At 36.9% G+C, this 23,338-nt stretch overlaps 1 protein-coding gene across 1 annotated transcript; it reads left to right on the top strand.

The window, feature by feature from the left end:
• Nucleotides 1-12,922: 12,922 nt before the first annotated feature.
• On the top strand, nucleotides 12,923-17,880 carry LOC147531546 (uncharacterized). Its single transcript, XM_086646963.1, has 6 exons — nucleotides 12,923-13,299; nucleotides 13,512-13,796; nucleotides 13,895-14,068; nucleotides 14,153-14,259; nucleotides 16,331-16,665; nucleotides 17,117-17,880. The coding sequence occupies exons 1-6, from the start codon at nucleotides 13,147-13,149 to the stop codon at nucleotides 17,638-17,640; spliced, it is 1,578 nt and encodes a 525-aa protein (XP_086503089.1). The 5' UTR covers nucleotides 12,923-13,146; the 3' UTR covers nucleotides 17,641-17,880.
• Nucleotides 17,881-23,338: the final 5,458 nt, after the last annotated feature.

The following is a 23,338-nucleotide window of genomic DNA, read 5'->3' as shown; positions in this document are numbered from 1 at the left end:
TTTCTCTAAAATCTTTTCAGAGAGCGAAGAAAAGTCATAATTTTGCAATTGTTAAGAACTAGACCAAATTTGTCCTTGGCGATCAACAACCAATGAGTGAGTAATGATCCGAATAGATCTGGGAGAGAAAGGTAGATTCAGTGACAAAGTGAACGAACCTTTTTGAATCTAGATTTGTTAGGCCAATTCATGAATGGTCGGCTCTGCTCTTCGTTAAAATCACCAAAACGACCAGTTCGAGAGCCACTGCTAATAGATGTAGTAGGACTCCATTAAAGTGGAGTAGTCGGACTCGACTGCTCAATCTTCTTTCCAGAAACTTTAATTTTGATAAAAGGAAAGCATATAGGTTAGTCCTTTCGGTGTTTTCTAATTTATCAGATAAGAATGTGAATTATGTGATTCCCAACAAGGACTTATTGTGAATCAGATAAAGCGATTTTATGTTGATGAAGACGTTGATGATGATGATGATGATGTTTTCCATCTGTGATAGTTGTGTCAATAGCCGACACCATGAATCTGATGATGATGGTGTTTTTCATCTGTGATAGTTGTGTCAATCGCTGACACCATAAATCTTATAACATTGATGATAACGATTTGATGATGATGAAGACGCTGAAAATCAAGTTGTTCCATGGTCATTAACTCCACCTCCACCGATTTCTTAAATTAACGAAGAATCATCCAAAAACAACAATAAAATCATCTATTCGTCTCCTTTAGACCAGTAAAAGATCGAACAAAATTATTAGGTTAAATTTATTTCATCAACAACAACGACAACAAGAACATAATCATAATCATCCAAGTAGAAATCTTTTTGATTTAATTTTCACTTTTCTTCTCTCTCTGAAAAGATTTTAGAGAGAGATAGAGTTTTTAGAAAGAGAAAGAAATGGTGAGAGTGAGATAATTTTTTTAGAAAAATAGAGAAATATAGAGTTAAATTAGTCAGAGAACTAAAATCGAGATAATTTTCGAAGAGAAAATATAACGCTAACGGCCTTTTGACGTTAACGGTAAAAAGAAGACCGTCTGGATATTTTCGATAAACTAGGAAGCTAGGTGGAAAGCTGATCCTAAATTAGAGTAAGCTGGAAGTAATTCAAAATTCTATTAGGGTCTGTTTGATACATGAGAGTGAAGTGGGAAAATCGTTTTTCTTACAAAAATCGATTTTCCACTGTTTGATAGTGCCAAATAAATGAGAAAGTGGATTTCCATAGGAAAACAAGGTTGGAAAAAGAGTCTTAAAATTTTCCCATAAAAAAGATGGGAAAAAGATTTTCCCACTATCTCATAAAACACGATCTCTCTCCTCCCATGCTATCTCTCTCTCCTGTGTTCTCTCTCTCGTTTTTTATCTCTCTATATCAATCTTTGATTCATGTATGAAAGAATCTCATTGTTCTTCTCATGAATCTCATCTAATCTTCTATTTTTAGATTACTCTGAAATCTACCATTCTCTAATTACCATTGAAATGTCCATGAAGGAAGAGAGAAGAACTTTGAAAAGTGGAGTAACATTCCCTAATCACAATTGAAAGAGAAGAGAACCAGAAGATGATTCCTAATTTATACTGGATTAACATTCTCTAATTCACGATTGATTCGATTTCGACAAGATTCATATCCAATTGCAGATTTAATTATTTTCTGAAAACATTCTTAAATAGGGAGGGAAGAAGAGGGTGGTGGATGTTAGGGTTTGTGAGGGTAAGTTCCACTGAAAATTTTTTCTTCTAAATTTGATGATTATGAAATTTCTCAGTTTGATGATTTATTACTGTATAATGATGAATATACTCAATTTCTTGTGCTGAGATCTAAAGCGATGACGATGATTTTTTCGTCAAATTTTTCTTCTAATTTTGACGATAATGAAACTTCTCAATTTTGATGATTTAAGCATCTATAATGATGAGTATACTCATCTCCTTGTGTGATATTTTCATCCCCGAGATCCTTGTTGATAAATCACGAAGGTTTCCGCCATTAACGAACATTTCTTTCTCGCCGATCTGATCCCTCTCTCTCTATTTGCTCTTTCCACTCTCCTTATTTTCTCAATCTCTCTCTCTCTCTACAGATCTGTTCTCTCTTTCTTTGTGTGTGGGTCCCTCTAGGTGGATAAGACAATATCAAGACAAAAAGTATAAAGGTGCCTTCTGAAACCCCAATTAAGCCCAATCAGTATTAGTATTACATTTTCTAAAGGTACCATTGTTTGGGGTAATTTCTAGAAAGGTCAAAATAATATTGAAAATGAGTAGGAAAACACAAAACATTTGAAAATTATTATTCAGGTCAAAAAGTGTGCAAATACTAAAATACGGTTATATGGTATGTGGTTGCCCATATAATCATTTATGCAAAGGGATGTGGATGCCCATAAGATTAATGGTTTAGTATATGTTTTGGGTGCCTTTAAGATTATCTTCCTCTTGCCAAACTCATATCTATTGCAGCCCACCATTCCTATAATGCCACCTTGATGTGGTGTCATCTTGTGGTAGTTCCTTATGAGATGTGTCACTACATGGGAGCTCCATATGCAAAGTGTCATCTTGGTTGTGACAACACATCATGCAAGTGACAACACATGAGGTTGTGTGTCACCATTCTACAACTCCATATGCAAAGTGTCATCTTGGTGGTGACAACACACCATGCAAGTGACAACACATAGGGTATGTGTCAACATCCTATTACTTCTCCCACCCTATAAATAGATGTACTTTGTGTATTGTTGATATAAGTTTGTAAGAGATGAGAAAGTGTATGGAAAAGGTTTGGAAAGAATTCTTCTAATATAGTTTGGTTCAAGATCATCTCTTTGTTTTAGTATAGCCCATTACCTATATCTCTTCCCCTTCTCTTAATTCCATTAAGTTGCATGCAAATATTGATTCACATTGAAGAAAATAGACCGACAAATTTACAACACGTTATCAGCACGAGTCTCTAGCCAGCTGAAAGAAGCCGTTACTCTGCTCATTTGCCGAAGTCAACATCGGTGAAATATCGAACAAACTAAGCCGCTACTCCGTCTGGTAAGAGGTATAATATTTTAATTCATATTTCATAATGTCTAACCTTGCTAGACTTGAATTTGCAGCTCTAGATATAACAGGTAAGAATTACATGGAGTGGGCAGTCGAAACTAGACTGAATCTAAAATACAAAAATCTCCTGAACACAATTGAAGAAGGGAATAATGCAGATGAAATGTTACAGGCTCATGCTTTAAGCTTTTTGAGACGTCACATACATGATGACCTGAAGTCAGAGTATTTGTATGTGGAAGATCCCTTGGCTTTATGGAATATCTTAAAAGATAGATATGATCACCTGAAGATGGTCATCCTTCCAAAAGCTCGAAATGATTTTATAAATCTTCGACTATAAGATTTTTCTTCCATTTCTGCTCATAATTCCAGCCTTTGTAAAATTGTTTCCAGACTAAAAGTGGGAGGAGATATTATCACTGATGAACAGATGATAGATAAAACATTGAGTACGTTCCATGCCTCAGATATTGTCCTGCAGTCACAATACCGAGAGCGACGTTTGTCTAAATTCTCCCAGTTACTGACCTGTCTTTTGGTCAATGAACAGAATAACCATTTGTTATTGCATAACCATGAATCTCGACCAACTGGGTCCGTACCTGTGCCTGAAGCACATGCAATATTGTCAAAAGATCATGGAAGGAAACAAAATTACAAAGGGAAGCGTGGTTCCGGAAGAAACCACCAACATGGATCCCACACGAACAAATGGGAGAGAAACAGGCAAACCCCTTACCACTGGAAGTGGGAAAAGGGAGAAAATTCAAAGAATTATGCAGCGAGAAAGCCTGATAAAGTAAAGGGTAAATATAATACCCCTCCCAAAGCTCGTGAAGAAGCTTGTTACCGTTGTGGTATGGAAGGTCATTGGTCCCGTACCTGTCGTACGGCGAGACATTTGGTGGACCTATACCAAGCATCTCTGAAATCTAAAGCTGCACCACAGATGAACCACATGGAACTTGATCCACCATTGTGTGTTGGAGATTATCTCCCTGAAGGAGAAAATCAAACTGATGATATATTTAATATTTAGTGTATTAACTTTTTTATCTATTATAATGCTATATTATAATAACTTTTGTCTGTTAGATATTAGATAGTATATTATATGTATCTGTAATAGTTTTGTTTCTGTTATAAATAGTTGTGGTTTGAATCTTATCTTATATTATGAAAGGTATGGATTCCAGAAGAAACATATCTAAAGGTGATGAAGATAGCTGTCTAGCAGACAGTGGGACCACAAATTCGATACTTCGAAATACAAAATATTTCTCGACCTTAAAATTATGTGAGGCAAATGCGATTACTATCGCCGGCTCATCAAACATTATAGAAGGCTCCGGAAGAGCTACTATATTATTGCCCCGTGGTACGAAAATAATTATTGAGGATGCTTTGTACTCGACTAGATCACTGAAGAATCTATTGAGTTTCAAAGACATTCGTTTGAATGGGTATCACGTCGAGACCGGGTCTGAGAATGATAAAGAATATTTATATATCACCTCGAGTATATCATGCCAGAAGCGTGTTATGGAAAGACTTGAAGCTCTTTCTTCTGGGTTATATCTTACAGAGATTAAAACAATTGAATCATATGTCGTTGTCAACCCGAAGTTGCACGATCCAAATACGTATAAAATTTGGCATGATCGACTAGGACATCCAGGATCTACCATGATGAGTAGAATTATACAAAATTCTCAGGGACACCCTCTTCGGAACCAGAAGTTTCTGATAGATAGGGAGTTTACTTGCACTGGTTGCTCACTGGGGAAGTTTATTACTCGCCCATCCCTGACGAAAGTACATATCGAATCTCCCAAATTTTTGGAAAGGATTCAAGGTGATATATGTGGCCCTATACACCCGCAGTGTGGACCATTTAAATATTTTATGGTATTAATCGATGCATCAACTAGATGGTCTCATGTAAATCTGCTCTCGACGCGGAATCAGGCGTTTGCAAAGTTATTAACTCAGATAATTCGTTTACGAGCTCACTTTCCTGATTATCCGATTAAGTCAATTCGTCTAGATGGAGCAGGAGAATTTACATCGAGTACTTTTGATTCCTATTGTCTCTCAGTTGGAATTAATGTTGAACATCCTGTAGCTCATGTTCATACACAGAATGGTCTAGCTGAATCATTCATTAAGCATATCCAACTGATTGCGAGACCAATGTTGATGAGGACTAAATTACCGGTTACTGCATGGGGACCTGCAGTTCTTCATGCTGCAACTTTGATACGGTTACGTCCTACTTCGAATAATCAATTCTCACCTTTGCAATATGTTCAAGGCCAGCAGCCAAACATATCTCATTTGCGTATTTTTGGATGTGCTGTATATGTTCCTATTACAGCCCCACAACGCACAAAGTTTGGGCCTCAGCGCCGACTAGGAATATATATTGGTTTTAATACACCATCTATTATTCGATATCTCGAACCCCTGACGGGTGAGACTTTCACTGCACGCTTCGTCGATTGTCACTTTGATGAGACAGTTTTCCCGCCATTAGGGGGAGTAAATTTGCCTGAAGCAAATGTTACCAAAAAGGAACTTTCTTGGGTTACACCAAATTTGTCTCATTTTGATCCTCGTACTAATCAATCTGAAGTTGAAGTACAAAGGATAATACATCTACAAGAGATTGCTAATAAAATGCCTGACGCATTTAATGACACAGCGAGAGTGACAAAGTCACATATACCTGCTGCAAATGTTCCAGCAAGGATAGATGTCCCTGAAGGACACGATAAAAATATTGCAGCAAATGAATCGTCCAAAGCACGTCTGAAACGTGGACGACCAATCGGTTCTAAAGATATAGTTCCCCGGAAGAGGAAAAACCAACCACAAGCAAGTAATGTTCCATAAGAAACGACAAATACACCCCTAGAAGTGGGTAAAGCCCCAGAAGAGGCAGAAGCTCTTGAAGAGCATGAGTTATCTCCAAATGAAGAGATATCTATAAATTATGCTTGTAATGGTAAAGTGTTGAATCGAGATAACATAATCATTGATGATATATTTGCGCTTTCGGTAGCCATTGATATTATCACTGAAAATGATGATTATGAACCACATTCTATTGAGGAATGTCGGAAAAGGACTGATTGGGTAAAATGGAAAGAAGCAATCCAGACAGAGCTGAATTCACTGTCAAAACCTAACGTTTTTGGACCTGTAGTCCTGACACCCAAAGATGTAAACCCTGTAGGTTTCAAATGGGTATTCGTTAGAAAACGAAATGAGAATAATGAAGTCATTCGCTATAAAGCAAGGCTTGTGGCACAAGGTTTCCTGCAGAAACCAGGGATCGATTATGAAGAAACATATTCTCCAGTTATGGATGGAATAACCTTTCGATATTTGATCAGTTTAGCAGTTCTAGAAGAACTCGAGATGAATTTAATGGACGCGGTCACTGCGTATCTATATGGAAAATTAGATACTGACATTTATATGAAAGTCCCTGAAGGATTTAAATTGCCTGGAGGCAACCCACGTACCATGTATTCACTAAAGCTTAATCGAGCTTTATACGGATTGAAACAAGCTGGACGAATGTGGTACAATCGTCTTAGTGAATATCTGATCAAGGAAGGTTATGTTAATGATCTCGTTTCCCCATGTTTATTTATCAAGAAAGGAGATGTTGGATTCGTTATTCTTGCAGTATATGTTGATGATATCAACCTTATAGGAACTCCAAAAGAGCTCTCTAAAGCAGCAGAATATTTGAAGAAAGAATTCGAGATGAAAGATCTCGGAAAAACAAAATTCTGTCTTGGCTTACAAATTGAGAGAAGCACAAGTGGCATACTTGTACATCAAACATTATACACTGAAAAAGTCCTGAAGCGCTTTAACATGGAGAATTCTTATCCGCTTAGTACTCCCATGGTTGTTAGGTCTCTCGATGCTCTGAAAGATCCATTTCGACCCAAAGAAGAGCACGAAACACTCCTTGGTCCAGAAGTACCATATATGAGTGCTATTGGTGCATTATCATACTTAGCTCAATGCACTAGACCGGACATTGCCTTTGCAGTAAATCTATTGGCCAGATATAGCTCTGCACCTACTAAGAGGCATTGGGTTAGAGTAAAGCAAATTTTAAGATATCTGAGAGGAACAACTGACATGGGATTGTTTTATTCAAAGAACTTATCCGGTGATTCTCAAGTAAAAGGATACACAGATGCCGGTTATATTTCTGATCCGCACAAAGGGATTTCTCAGACAGGTTATGTATTCACAAGTGGAGGTACAGCTTTCTCATGGCGATCTAGTAAACAAAGTATGCCCGCTACCTCATCAAACCATGCAGAGATTATTGCTCTCCATGAAGCAACAAGAGAATGTGTATGGCTTAGATCCATTATTGAACACATTAGAAGCTCAAGTGGTCTTGATTCAATCACAAATTCTCCCACAGTCATTCACGAAGATAATTCAGCTTGCATCGCTCAGATCAGAGAAGGATACATCAAAGGCGATAGAACTAAGCACTATCCTCTAAATTGTTTTACTCACATCACCTCCAGAAGAATAATGAGATTGATATCCAGAAGATACAATCATGTGAGAATTATGCTGACTTGTTTACAAAGTCTCTGCCTACTACAGCGTTCAGAAAATTGGTCGATGGCATCGGAATGCGACGCTTGAATAGCCTGATGATGTAAGACTACATCGTTCCAAGATATGATATTCATCAGGGGGAGTCTATTATCATGTGCAGGTTCATGTATCGCTATCTACGCTCTGTACTCTTTTTCCTTCGTCCAGTTTTTGTCCCAATGGGTTTTTCTGGCAAGGTTTTAACGAGGCAGTATTTAGCGTATCCATCGTCACTCGGAATCTATTATTTGTACTCTTTTCCTTCATCAGATTTTGTCCCACTGGGTTTTTCTGACAAGGTTTTTAATGAGACAATTATTTCAAGTGATGGTCACCCAAGGGGGAGTGTTATATGGTATGTGGTTGCCCATATAATCATTTATGCAAAGGGATGTGGATGCCCATAAGATTAATGGTTTAGTATATGTTTTGGGTGCCTTTAAGATTATCTTCCTCTTGCCAAACTCATCTATTGCAGCCCACCATTCCTATAATGCCACCTTGATGTGGTGTCATCTTGTGGTAGTTCCTTATGAGATGTGTCACTACATGGGAGCTCCATATGCAAAGTGTCATCTTGGTTGTGACAACACATCATGCAAGTGACAACACATGAGGTTATGTGTCACCATTCTAAAACTCCATATGCAAAGTGTCATCTTGGTGGTGACAACACACCATGCAAGTGACAACACATAGGGTATGTGTCAACATCCTATTACTTCTCCCACCCTATAAATAGATGTACTTTGTGTATTGTTGATATAAGTTTGTAAGAGATGAGAAAGTGTATGGAAAAGGTTTGGAAAGAATTCTTCTAATATAGTTTGGTTCAAGATCATCTCTTTGTTTTAGTATAGCCCATTACCTATATCTCTTCCCCTTCTCTTAATTCCATTAAGTTGCATGCAAATGTTGATTCACATTGAAGAAAATAGACCGACAAATTTACAACAAATACCCCTTTTTGTCATTTTGTGTAACTAAAATTCTTTTATTTTTCTTTAAACTTTAAATCGATATAACTTTTGTTTGAGATGTCGGATTTCTATGAAAATTATATATTTAGAAATGATTTTTCATTAGCTTCCTAACAAGATCCACTTTCAATATTTTTTTTCAAAAAAAAAAAATCCAGAAAAAATGGCATTTTTTCCTTTACATTTTTCTGCAAACGTGTTTGCAACAATCTGTTATGCAAACGTGTTTGCATAATGTAAACTGCAAACATGTGTTTGCATAATGCAAACTGGGCAAAATATAGATTGCAAACATGATTTGCAAGCTTGGCAAAATATAATATTGGGTTGCATATCTTGCAAACTCGATTTGCAAATTAAGAATATAAACTAAGAATATGTATCTATGAAATCTTGAAGTTTCGCAAACTGAGTTTGAACATGAGATTTTGCAAAGTGTGTTTGAATTTTAGATTTTACAAACTGAGTTTGATTTTGCGATTTTGCAAACTCAGTTTGCAAGATTGTACAAACTTCTTCTCCTAATAACTTGTTATGTCTTCTTCCACAAGGGCGATGTAACTTCTTCTCTTAATAACTTCATTCACATTTCTCTCCTGTATTAAAAAATATGTGAATCAATTTAAGTGATTACCAAAAGTCTCGACATGTACAATTTCCATCTTTGAAATGGTGAAACCTTAAGGAATCTCTTAAAGTGATCTGAACCCCAACAATCATGGACATGAACTTGATGGCATTATGGCAATCTCCACAAACTCTTAAGTTCTTGAACACACGTATAGATGATTCGCCATTCAGCCATTCAAATTTAGTATAGCAAAAGCAACGACAAGCTTCTCACTATGACTGCACAAAACTTGTTCTTTCTCTTCTTCGTCCACATCTTGGAGAACGTAACCCGTGTTGGGTAAATAACCAGCTAGCCTCATCTTCTCTCCCAAATCATCTAGAAAGTCACAGATTTCATAGCTCAGATCGTTCTTCTTATCTCCTGCTACAAAAGTACATACCTTATTCTTCACTTGAACCCAACTACAACCTCGCATTTTCACTATCCCTTTTTCTTTCATTAGTTTCCTAATTATGGATGCATCATCTCATTGTAGACACCGGGCATAGGCTTATGGGGATTAACTCACTCAAGGCAATGCCTAATTCCTTCTTCAATATTTGTTCAGACAAACCAAATCCTTGGTCAATATTGAGCTTGCTTTCTGTATTTAGTTTATTTTTAGGATGAGAAATCATTATATAAAATAAGATATATACAGTGAACAAGACACAAGTATCTAACCTGTCAGTAAATCTCTGGAAACTGCATAATGCTAGAACCTCCAATGCCAAACAATAGGTACCCGCAGTTTCCATAGCCTCATCTATAGCATTTATACACTGTAACTTTAAAACTTTCAAGAATGGACAAGCTCGAGCTATAGAGAGCACCCCTTGGTTTTTCATGAATTCTGAATCCAAAATCAAGGTCTCAAGAGAAGTACAGTTAGACCTAACAACTTCCAACGAAATATCAGTAACTTTGTCGCAAATTGCTATTCCATGAGATTTGAGGGACTTACCACAACCAACAGCTAATTCCACCACGCCTTTATCGATAAAGCCTTCACAAAATCGTAAATAAATATCTTCAAGTTGCTTACAGAACTGCCCCACAACTGTTAGTCCTTGATCACCAATATAACATCCCTACATGCACAATAAGAAACTCTCACAACTTCCATTATCCATTATTATATAAATAAGTTAGTTTATTCAAACTCTTCAAACAACTATTTACAAGGGCATTGAAAGATGTTACTGTTGGATCACATTTTAAGTCAGACATTTCATCAAACGTCTAGGGGCTTATTCAAACATACCCGACTTTCCATAGTCGACCATGAATCCTTTATTTAAAATGTCATGCAATTTCTTATGAAGTCCAAATATTTCTTAAAATTGATTCAAAATGTTTGGTCGAAGCAAGACGACGAACAATGAATTCATAGACTCCATGTTCGCTGCAAAAAGCATTAAGATTCATAAGATTTTCTGAATTTAGACTCTTATATAAAAGAGCACTTAAACGGAAGAACATATCACTTCTAATTTAGGGTTCTTCAGCTACTTACTTCACTTCTAATTTAGGGTTATCTGGTTGGGTATTCTGAGTTGATTGAGTAAAAGAAGAAGAAAATGGGGGGAAACGAAAAAGGTCGTCGACGTAGACACGTTCAGTAAAATCAGAGACATGAGCAGTTGCGGCAGCCATAACTGCACATGAATAAATCTTCGGGAGCCATTAGTGGATTTCTGTAAATCTTGAATCAATAGAAACCAGAAGATGGGTTTTGTAAGAAAAAACGCCATTGTTGAAACAGAGAAAAGGATAAAATGCCGCCATGGAAGCTGTTAAAGCTTAAGATTTAGCTGCGTTTAAGATCTGAAACAGAAGAAGAGAAAACGAGAAGAAGGAGAAGAGAAGGCTTTAGAGAGAGAAAGTGTTTTTATCGTATAAGGGTATTTTGGGATAAAAAATTAGAAATGACCTGATGAGTAATTATCCATATTATTTTTAACTTTGTTTATCAATACCCATAATATTTTGCTAACTTCTGGCTAATAGAAAAAGATAATGGTTTTTTTTATTATTATGATAATTTTTCAAACCTAGATAGTCATTTTCCCTTTCTATGTTCCTATCAAACACCTCAAAATTAATTGTATTCAGAAAAACTTGATTTTCTTTTCCATCAGAAAAACTTGCTTTTCACATCCAATTTCTTTCCCACGTATCAAACAGAGCCTTCGGTGCTGTTTGTTTTTTCTGTTTTTCAGATCTGAAATCTGAATTGAGTGTCAATTCAGATTTCAGATGTTTGTGTTTTAATTGAAGGAAATCTGAAAATCTGATCTGAATTGAGACTTCGTCTGAATTGGCTGAAATAGAGATCACATATTTCAGACTTCAAAACAAGTCTGAAATATGGGTCCAACTGCTGCAAAAGGGAAAATGACGGTTATACCCCTCGAATTTATAAAAATATTTTAATGTCCACAACCCCAAACAAAAACACCACCGTCACCACACAAACTACCACTACCAAAACACAAAGCCACCACCACCAGCACCACCACCATCACCACCACCAGAAAAGTACCACCACCATCACCACTAGAGAAAAAACACAACCACCACAAAATCATAACAAACCCAAACCACCTAACAAACTACCAGCACCACCACAGACCAAACCACCCTGTAGTCATTTCTCCACTTTTTCGCTCTTCACTTTCCCTCCAAATCTGCGTGATCCAACCTCTAGTGTTTTGACAGAAGAATCATGTAAAATTAACTCACTTATCATCTCATTAATGGCGTCTTTCTCTCCCTCTAACTATTGATTTCTCTGTATTTTGATTTTTGATGTTGTATGTATTAACCTCTAGTGTTTTGACACAAGAAGTGAAGCCTTGAGGAAGAGTTATTGTATTGATTCAGATTTGAGTTATGGGTAGGAGAAATGAGTTATTGTTGCTAGGGTTTGAGAAGAAATGACGGCCTGCTAGAGAAGATATGAGATGGAAACTAGGGTTTGTGTTTGGGACTTGGGAGAGAGAAGCGGCTACTAGGGTTTGGGAGAAAGAATTAAGGTTTGGGATTGGGATAGAGGCTGAATAATGGTTGTGTAGGCACTAAGCAGTATAAACAATTTATTTATATTGTGGCCTTGTGGGTAAGGGTATAAAAGTCAATTGTTATATTCAGATCTATGAATACATATGGATAAGACAAATATATTATTTCAGAATTTTCAGATTCAAAATTTTCAGTTTCAGATTGTTCAGATTCAGTTTTCAGATTCAGCCTCAATAAAAGAAAACAAACACCACCATAGTAACCCTAATTCTCAAAGATAAACTACGATTCAGCGCCCAAGTCCAGATGTCGGCAGATCCCTCTCCAATTAACACGTGTACTTTCTTATCCATTTATAATCGTAGCTGTCTTTTGTAAAAGTAGGCTGTTGAAGAAAAAGATTCTGAAGTATCCAGATGTGTAGGACCCACACTTATATCCAATCAAACGTGTCATATCTGCTTCTTATTGACTTTCCGTGTCACATTTTTCTTCCCGTGTATCAAAATTACGATAATACCCATTATCATTCTACATAATTTGTATCAAAACCAGGTCCAAGTACTCTGTATTTTGAAATTTCGCACGTGCGTTAATGAACTCGTGTCAAAAGTAGCTTACGTGCCTTCAAATCTTTCTCTCCTTTGAGTTGACAATTTTGTGTTTTGAAGGTCTAAAGGGGAAGCTAGGGTTTCATTTTCTGGTTCAAGGTAGATCTATTTGGTTAATTTGGTGGTGTTTTTGGGTTTGAAAAAGATAATTTGGGTTTTGTTAAAATCTGAGTTGGGAGAAATTTTGAAGATTAATTAATGGTTCAGTTAATGAATTCGGTTAATTTTCGATCAGAAACTGATAAATCGTATCAGAATAAATATGGGGTGAAGTTGGAGATTGAAGATTCGTTGGAGGAAGAACATGGCTCTCTTCATAAGAGATCTAAGTTTAATCCGCGTTTTCAGCAGGTCTGATTTCAATTTGACGTTTCCTTTTTATGAATATTTCATCTTTGTTGTCTCCTTTTTTAGGGTTAATTTGATGTTCTCCTGAAGCTAGGTTAAATTTGATTGCTGCTTTTTAAGTCTTATACTATTGTGTTTTAGAAAGTGAATCCAATTTAGAAAGGATTAATCTAGGGTTTGTTGATGGAGTTCTTGACTGTATATTTCCAATACAGAAATGGAGTACTGAAACTAGTAGTTCTGTGATTCCGCCGGCACAATACAATCCACTTGATGAGCCAAGTCCATTGGGTTTGCAGCTGAGAAAGAGTCCATCCTTAGTGGATTTAATTCAATTGAGGCTCTCACAAGGAGGCACTCCTTCTAAACTAGGGCCTGGCCATGGTGAAAAGCTTGACTTGAAAAAGGACGTCAAGAACGCAACTATTACGGGCGGCAATACTGACAAACTGAAAGCTTCGAACTTCCCAGCTTCACTTTTAAAGATAGGAACATGGGAGGTAATGATATGGGCTATATTTCAATCGTATGTTACTTTTAGTATCGATAAATGCGATTTTAGGTCATGAAATTAACTATTGTGTATAATGGGTAACAGTGTGTATCAAGATATGAGGGTGACTTAGTGGCGAAATGTTACTTTGCCAAGCATAAACTTGTGTGGGAAGTTCTTGATGGTGGTCTAAAGAGCAAGATGGAAATACAGTGGTCGGATATCATGGGTCTGAAAGCGAATTGCCCTGAGAATGGTCCCGGGACTTTGGATATAGTGGTAAGTTGCTGCACTTACATTATGTCTGGCCTTCATGTATGACTTAGTTTTTAGTCGTTTAATGATCGTTGCTTCTTCGTACAGCTGGTTAGACAGCCTCTTTTCTTCAAAGAGACCAATCCGCAGCCCAGGAAGCATACATTATGGCAAGCAACTTCAGATTTTACTGGAGGTCAGGCTAGCATCAATAGGTAAAAATGTAGGACTAAACTTGCTTCCTACTTTACAGCTTCCAATCATCTGAAGTTGACTGTAGAAAATAGTTTCTTAATATTGCTAAAACACATTTGTGCTCTAGTGTGAAGAATCAAAAATGGCTTTTAGTTGCAATATGAAAACTCTGTTGCAAAGAGTAGTCAGAGAACCTCGATATGATAATATAGTGGATTGAATGTGCATAATCTTGCAAAAATATTCAATGGTTCTTGTGTTGTTTTCGCCTCTTGGTTTTTTTTTGAATAGTTTGAATTAATATTGGGTAGAAAAGAACTACAAAGAGATAAAACAAGAAGAGAAGAAAAGGGATGATTTACAACGGCTATTTGTTATTTCATTATATCATCCCAATTTTGAAATGAAATCAAAATAAGACAAGTCCTTGGCCCATCCTATATTTCTACTCCAATGAAACAACAGGTCTAGGATGTCTTCCACCTCTAAGTGAAAGCTGATAGAAGAGTCCTTGAAAATTCCATCATTCCTTGCTTTCCAAATGGACCAACAAATAGAAAAAGGGATTAAGTTCCAAAGATCCTTCTTGGATCTCTTGATTAGAATTTTCTTCCATTGCTCTATGACTTGAGAAACTGATTTTGGAATACACCATTGATAGCCAGGGGTAAGGATGAAGTATTCCACAATTTTTGAGCCTCCTTACATTCAATGAGAAGATGATCTACTCGCCTCTTTGGTTACATCGAGCACATCTGTTTGGCATTTGCATCCCACGCCTCTGGAGGTTGTCTGTTGTTGGAAGCTTACCCAGAACTGCCGCCCAAATAACAAAACTACTCTTGGGGAAATTTTGTTCGACCATAAGCACCTGAACTGAAAATGACAGTTTCCTTCTTCCCCTGGTTTCTCAGCCTCGAGTAACAGTGTTTCACCGATAATCTATCCTTATCATCTGAGATCCAGATTCTTGAGTCTTCAATACCTTGAGTTGGTTTGAACTTCTCAAGCAGTTCCGAAAGATTAGAGTAAATTGGTATCTCCCAATCGTTTAAATTCTTCCTAACTCTGATCTCCCATGCTTGGAATTGCCAGTTATAGGAACTGTGTACTAATGCCTCTTTGGAAGTTGCAATGTAGAAGATTGCTGGAAATTTATCTTTTAGAGGTAGGTGATGGCAGCAACTGTCATTCCAAAAGCTAATGTGATGACCGTTTCCAAGTTTCCATTTTGTAATTCTCTCAAAGTCTTAGTTAGGGAGCTGAATGTGATCTGGATGTTGTTAAAATACTTTCATGCCAGCAAGGACTTTCACTTTCATGCTATTGGTTTTGTTGCCTTCGTGTTAAATTTAACCGACATGTATTTCGAGGTCGAGGTCACACAGATTTGTCTGGGAGTAAGTGTTACTATAAAGATATAACTTAATTATAGCAGATATACGCAGAAGTAGATATTTGAAAAATTCAATGGAGAGAAACCTAAGATGTTGGCTCAACACTAACAATGATACTATGTTCAATATGGATACTATGTGACGAATCTCTCTTTATCGGTCGATGTTTATAGACCATTCTCTAATTTTTTGAGATACCATCAAAACAAAACCATAGTGCAACTCCCTTAGAATATATGTACATAAGATGCTCAAGTTGGGTCCAATCTTGTCGTCATTTGTTTTTTCCGAGGAGAAGAGAAAACATGATCAATAGTTCTTTGGTGCTGCCTTTATTGAGACCCGAGCCTCCTAAATTTTACAACTCAATTCCACAGTCGGCACTTCTCATACTCGAAAAAAATATTCATGAAATACTCGTTTGAAATCTTAGTGTATATTCATCTATTAAATATAATGTTGCACAAATAATTGTTAACTGGAATAAGCTTGTTTTTTCCTGTTGCATCTTGTAGAATATAACATTCTGAATATGATTATTTAATTGTTGTCTGCACAGCAACTTAATTTTCTAGATTGATGATTTGAGATTGACTACATATGAAATAGCAAGTATGCAATTAAATTTCACTGGGTTCTGTAATCTGATCACAAACCTTCGATCTAATGAAATCTGCATTTCTTTCTGTTGTAGGCGACATTTCCTGCAGTGCCCGCCAGGGCTGCTAAGCAAGCATTTTGAAAAGCTTATCCAGTGTGATCCTCGTCTGAACTGGCTAAGTCAGCAGCCAGAAGTGGGGTTGGAATCTCCTTATTTCGAGCCAAAGGGTTCCATTTTGGAGGATCATGATGAATCAAAATGTCAGGGCTACGATCAACCTAAATCTGAATATATATCAAACTTATCTGGTTTGAGGGATGCAGAATCGCCATCTTGTGGCCAGTCGTCCTCTTCTAAAAGTGATTTTCGGGAAACGATCTGTATATCACAAGAATTTTTGCCCCGCAGGACTCCTTCCCCCAGCTCAGGTACATATCCATGAACTTGTAAGGTATTTTATTTATATTGTGAGTAAAACCCAAAGAGGACTTGTCACCTTCTTGACTTTGTCCTTTGTGGGGTTCTGATAAATTTTGCCTTGCCATACCTATTTTAGTTACCCTCAACTAATCTCTCTCTTATAAATACCATACCTATTTTAGTTACCCTTTAAACGGAAGATGGATCCCACAGTTTTCGCACCAATTTCCTTAGTGTTTGAGCGGCCCATTATTTTCGTTTTTAGGCATCGGGAGTGTGTTTGACTGTGCCTTTTATATATTTCTGAAACGTGGTAGATGCAGTATTTTGGGAAGAACACGATATGATCCTAGGTCTTAATGAGATACTACACTAATTTACTGGTTTGATTTAGTTGAGATTTTCCATTTAATTTTTCTCTTGCACTTGTATCTAACTTCTTTCCTCTTGCAATCAAAGAAAACGGGAACAATGAGGCAGAATCAAGAGGATTTCCGAGTCGTTGGGATCAAATAAAAGTTCCTGGAATTCACCCATCAATGTCTATGAGCGATTTAGTTAGTCACATTGGAAATTGCATCTCTGAACAAATGACTTCTGGCAACCCACATTTTTCGGACGATTCACAGAACAGAGACATGTTGGATGAGATCACTCAGTATTTACTGAGTGATACTCAAAATCCTTCAGCTTCTGATGAGAAATCTCTCATGTCGAGAGTAAATTCACTCTGCTGCTTGTTACAGAAGGATCCACCCACAATTCAGAGTTCCCAGGTTACTTTCGAACACCCAAACTCAAGTGAGGGAATATCACGTGACAACAAGACGATGGATCTATTTCCGAAATCTGAAGAGGAATTTAAGCCAGGAATGTCGAGGAAGGACTCATTTGGTGAGCTGTTACTTCATCTTCCTCGTATCGCATCTCTCCCGCAGTTCTTGTTCAACATCTCTGAAGATGATGAAAACCAAACAAGATAATTTATATGTTCAAGTTGTATGTCAGTGGGGATCTCTTTCCCTCTTTTGGTCACTGTTTTTGTATATGTATTTCTGTGTAAATGGAACCATCAAAGGTAGGGTTGAACCTTCGGGTGTATGGATTGGTGTATTGACTTTCACTATAGTATGGATGTTTGGGTTTAATCATGTAAAAAGGAACACATTCTCTGTTTTGTTCAAGGATAAAATCAATATATAGTTTCTCTTTTTAGGCGTTAAGTTACTTTTTTTTTTTTTTTTTTTTTTTTTTTTTTTTTTTTTCTCAACAAAAAAAAAGTAACTTTTTTTTAGGCGTTAAGTTACTTGGGAAGGATATCATATTCCTATCACAACATACACTTTTTATCATTATAAAAGAGAAAACGATGGGAAAGAATGATTCAATCTCGATTTAGAGAAAGAACAATTCAATCTCGATTTCGAGAAAGAACAATTTGGATTTAGAGAAAGATAGTGTAATGGAGAATCTTTAAGGACTTTATCTTCTATTTTGTTAAATGTCCAAAATTTGTATTTTGTTTGGTTAAAAACTCAATATTTGCAACCTTCTTGCAAGTTGTTGCATATCTCTTACAAATTATCGCTAATTACGAAAATATCGAAGAGTTGGAGACTGAAAAAAATTGAATAATCTCTTGTCAACAAAACAAAAAAAGTTAGAGGGAAGACCAAATTTCCCTTATAAAGGGAGATTGAAAGAGAAAAATATCGATTTAGGGAAAAAAAAATTTAGTTTTGGGAAGCAACTTAGTATGGTTTTATAGTTCTTTAAACAATCTGGTAATGTGGGATTTGTTCAAATTTCAGTAAGAGATTTCTGTATCTCTATTTTTGCTCAGTTTTATCCACCCTAGATTTGGCAGAAAATTATTATTATCCTACCTTTGATGGTTCCATTTACACAAGAACCTTAAGGAAAGAGATAGAGAGGAAGAAACTTGAGTTCTTCTCTAATGGCGGCGAAGGAGCAGAATAAAAGTAAGGATCTAAGTAAACGCAAAAGGATTGGTGATGCTCCGTGATATAGGGTGGTGCCAGAAGGGTAAAGAACCATTTATTATAAACGAAAAGTAAAGGGATCCGGCGAGGGGAGTACCCTTCGCCGGAGAAGCAGCGACAATGGGAAAGTTTTACAGAAAGTGGTTATAGGAAGTTTCTCTCTCTAGAAGTTGGGGAAAGGAAAATTCTTCACACCAAAGTTGAGGAATCACTCCAAAACTCTCAAACTTTCACTTCTAATCTTCGAGAGTTGAATGCAGTTGAAATGTGAGAAATTAGTGAAGATGTCCTTCAAAAGAAAGTGCTGAAGATCAAGAAATTCCACGTAGAAAATAATACTTTAGATATGATGGTAAAACCATTACCTAAAGGCAACCCCGAGCTACGTAGTAGCATTGCTAGCCTGGAGATAGGGGTGGGAAAAAGATCCGGAAGACCGTTATCCGACCCGTTCGACCGAGATAAAAAGTGTCCATGGACACCCAATGGTCATAACGGTTTGTGTCCGACCGGCCCGAAAGAATTGGCGGACGATAACGTTCAAAATTCTATGTCGAAGGACCGACCGCTAACCGACCGACCAATATAGACCGTCCAAACAACTGACCGGTACGAGTGACCAAAGAGGTTGACCGACTAAACTGTCCTCATTTTTAGAAGTTGGCCGTTGAATTTTATAGACATATGAATATATGACGGCCGTTGAATTTTATAAACATTAGTACATGGCTTAATTATATCTTGTCAAATGATGATCAACTGTTTTTTTCTTTTTCACATTTACTTTTGATTTCTTGGTTAAACATCTTCATTTGTAAGTAATTTTGTTTGTGGTAATAAAAATAAAGTTCTGAATTAAGTAAATTTGATTGGAAAGTCCGGACCGAGACCGTCCGGTGTCCGACTGACCTGGTAAAATAAACGGTCTTGGACGGTAATGGACAGAGAATTCTTGAGAGTGACCGTCCGAGTCCGCCAGAGTAAATAGGTGGTCACCAAGAGTTTATGTCCGAGTCGACCGGTTCGATGAAGTTAGAGTCTGGTACCGACCGGTCCGAACCGATTCCCACCCCTACCTGGAGACGTTGGGTTCCTTCTATAAGTCAGAAGGAGTTTGTCGGGATCCCTCCTTTTATAAAAAAACTCCTAGTCCCAGTTTAGGAGTAAATAGGATTGATCTTAGATTTTATTTAAGTGGAATTGGTTTCCTACTTCTATTAGAATACATTCTTTTTAGGGCTAATTCTGTTTTGACCCCCAATTTATGACTATCTCACGGTTTGGGCCTCCATAAGTGTCCGACAATTTGATTTAGCTCCGTCTCTAATCTTGTGGGCAATCGTCCTATTCTAAAAGTGATTTTCGGAAAACGATCTGTATATCACAAGAATTTTTGCGCCGCATAGCTCCTTCCCCAAGCTCAAGTACACATCCATGAACTTGTAAGGTATTTTGTTTATATTTTTAGTAAAGGTAAAAAGGACTTGTTACTATCATGACTCGGACTTTGTCTGTCCATAAATTTTACCCTGCCGTGCTATTTTGGTTAAGCTTTTAGCGGAAGATGCGTCCCACAGTTTTCTCAGTACCAATTTTCTTAGTGTTTGAGCTGCCCATTATTTTCGTTTTAGGCACCGGGGGCGTGCTTGACTGTGCCGTTTATATATTTCTGAAACCGTGGTAGATGCAGTATGTTAGGAAGAACGCGATGTGGTCTTAATGAGATACTACACTAATTTACTGGTTTGATTTAGTTTCAATTTTCCATTCAATTTTCCTTGTGCACTTGTATCTAACTTCTTTCCTCTTGCAATTGAAGAAAACAGGAACCATGAAGCAGAATCAAGAGGACCTCCGAGTTGTTGGGATCAAATAAGAGTTCCTGGAATTCACCCGTAGATGTCTATGAGTGATTTAGTTAGTCACATTGGAAATTGGATCTCTGATCAAATGACTTCTGGCAACCGGCATTTTTGGACGATTCGCAGAACAGAGACATGTTGGATGAGATCACTCATTATTTACTCAGTGATACTCAAAATCCTTCAGCTTCTCATGAGAAATCTCTCATGTCAAAAGTCAATTCATTCTGCTGCTTGTTACAGAAGGATCCGCCCACAATTCATAGTTCCCAGATTAATCTCGAAGACCAAAGTCAAGTGACGGAACATCACATGAGAATAAGAAGATGGATCTATTTCCGCAATCTGAAGAGGAATTTAAGCCAGGAATGTCGAGGAAGGACTCATCTGGTGAGCTGTTACTTCATCTTCCTCGTATCGCATCTCTCCCGCAGTTCTTGTTCAACATCTCTGAAGATGATGAAAACCAAGCCAGATAATTTTATGTTCAATTTGTGAGAAGAGAAGTGTTGTAGGTAGGATCCCTTTCCCTCTTTTGGTCATTGTTTTTGTATATATATTTTGTGTAAATGGAACCATCGGAGGTACTGTTGAAGCTTCAGGTGTATCATTTACGGATTCAGAAATTAGTTTTGACGAAGAATCCCTCCTAAATCTTGCTAGGAGGTTGACAGGAATTTCTCCACTTCTGGGGATTCCTCCACCACACCCATGAACCTTTGAATATGTATCGGTGTATTGACATTCACTATCGTATGAATGTTTGGATTTAATCATGTAACAATGAACACATTTTTAGTTTTGTTCACACCATAAAACTAATATAAGGTTTCTCGATTCAGTAATGTTGTTTGGGGAGAAAGCTAAAACGCGATGAATTGCAATCCAACCAGAGACTGCCACGTGTCCGATAAAATTGGAAAACACGTGATTCTCTTTACTGTCGGACTCTTATATTTCGATGCCATATTTGCCCGTGTTTCGGTTTCAGTCCCTCCTCCAAAAAGCAAGAACTATTTGCTTCTCAACCTTTGTACTCTTTCCCAGTTCGACCTTATCATCAACTAACCCTTCAAGCTTTCAGTCAATCAAGTCAACCCAACTACCATTTTTCTCACTACCCAATTCATCACCATCAGCAATACCCAGGGGTAGAGTCAGAATTTCGTTCTAAGTAGGGCTAACTTATGTAAATTTTGCATATTAAATTTGTATTCAAAGGCATTAGTGCTTGCAGAAGATAACAACGTTCTTTATCAATTACAATTTTTTTATACATTTAATCATTCTATGATAATATTTTTTTATTTTTCTACTAATAGACATAACTAGGATTTGAGAAGTGGAGAAATTTCGAAGTTAGATTTGAGATAAATAAAAAAGTCGGACATAAAATATTTTTTCTTACCAAGTAAATGAAACAAAATATGGTAAACATACTAAAGGAAAAAAACGAAGTCAAGAAAGACGAAGAAGAAGAGAGAAAGACAAAGTATACGAGAGAGAAATATAAAGTATACAGGAGAGAAAAAAGATGAAGTGAAAGAAAGATAAGAATATAAAAGTGCAAGAAGAAAAATAAAATAAAATACAAAAGAATAAGCACAAAAAAATACGGTGTTCCCAACACCCAATTCATCACCATCAGCAACACCCGATTCATCACCCAATTCATCACCTAATTCATCATCATCATCAACACTTCCCTTATTACCATCAATACCACCCCAGTCCCTACCAACCCAACAATTACATACTGAATCAATACCTAACATTTAACTAGAAATTAACGTTTTCTGCCCAAGTGAGAGTGTAAATCAAAAGTAATTAAAAAACCGGGGTGTAGTCCTAATTTCGATATAAAAGTGAGGGTCAATGTAAAAATCATAAATAAGGGCATTTTTGTCTTGATTCACGTGTGTGATTCACACAACTGATATTTAAGTAGAAGTTAACGTTTTTCGTCCACGTGTGGTGTAAAAGTTGTAAAAACAATGGGGGTGTAGTGCTAAATCGATATGAAACAGGGGCAATGTCAAAATCTCCATTACACTTTGTAAAACATCAAAACCAGATCAATTTCAAATCCTAAAACCCCTCCTAACTTCTTTTAGCTTCGTTGTAACAAAAAAATACTTTGCTTTTTCCATTCGGATGTTTTCTATGAAGCTTTTCGCTCCATCAATGGCGACAGACGAGGGCCTGAAGAAACTCAAGTACCACTCTTTAGTATTGAAGGTATGTACTGAACTTGAATCCATCTAGGGGTTGGAAACAAAGTTTTAACTGAGTTTATCATCGAAATAGGTCGTGATTCTCGAAGTGTCGATGAATTAGATACCAAATTAAAAGAATATGGTGTTGAAATGCCTGACTACTTTGTTCGTACTTTTTTTACTATTATTCGTGCAATGTTTCCTTTTAAATCAAATTCCGATCCAAAATCGGACGGAAATAAACCTGTGTTTCAATCTGTTGCCATTGCTGATAGTAAGTAGAGAGTAAAGGAATTGGAGAGGGAGATTGAGAGAGAGGTGGTGGATCACTGAAGAGAGGAAGAAGCTAAGCAGCAAAAAGAGAGAGGTAGGGATAGGGATAGAGATAAAGATCGTGATAGGGAGAGATATGTGGATGAAAGGATTGATAGAAGGAAATGGTATAGATGTAGGGGAATAACCTAGTGTATCTCATACACCTAATTGTCTATTAGTGTTGGTAGCGGAATCTCAAACATCATATGTTTAACACTAATTCCAGGATCTATACATGAACATACCAATGAACTAGATTGGAAAGATGATTACCTCTTAATCGCT

This window comes from Eschscholzia californica, unplaced genomic scaffold (genome assembly GCF_041429995.1).
Source record: "Eschscholzia californica isolate CP2 unplaced genomic scaffold, dmEscCali1.0.p SCAF_6, whole genome shotgun sequence".
NCBI lineage: Eukaryota > Viridiplantae > Streptophyta > Magnoliopsida > Ranunculales > Papaveraceae > Eschscholzia > Eschscholzia californica.
The sequence above is the reverse complement of the archived record's forward strand: the minus strand, read 5'-3'. Positions and strand labels throughout refer to the sequence as shown.

Bases quoted from the DNA above. Each gene is read 5' to 3' on its own strand.
- LOC147531546 (XM_086646963.1), top strand. From the start codon at position 13,147: ATGGTTCAGTTAATGAATTCGGTTAATTTTCGATCAGAAACTGATAAA. The intron at 13,797-13,894 runs GTAATGATATGG...AATGGGTAACAG, and splicing joins TAAAGATAGGAACATGGGAG to TGTGTATCAAGATATGAGGG. The intron at 16,666-17,116 runs GTACATATCCAT...TTGCAATCAAAG, and splicing joins GACTCCTTCCCCCAGCTCAG to AAAACGGGAACAATGAGGCA.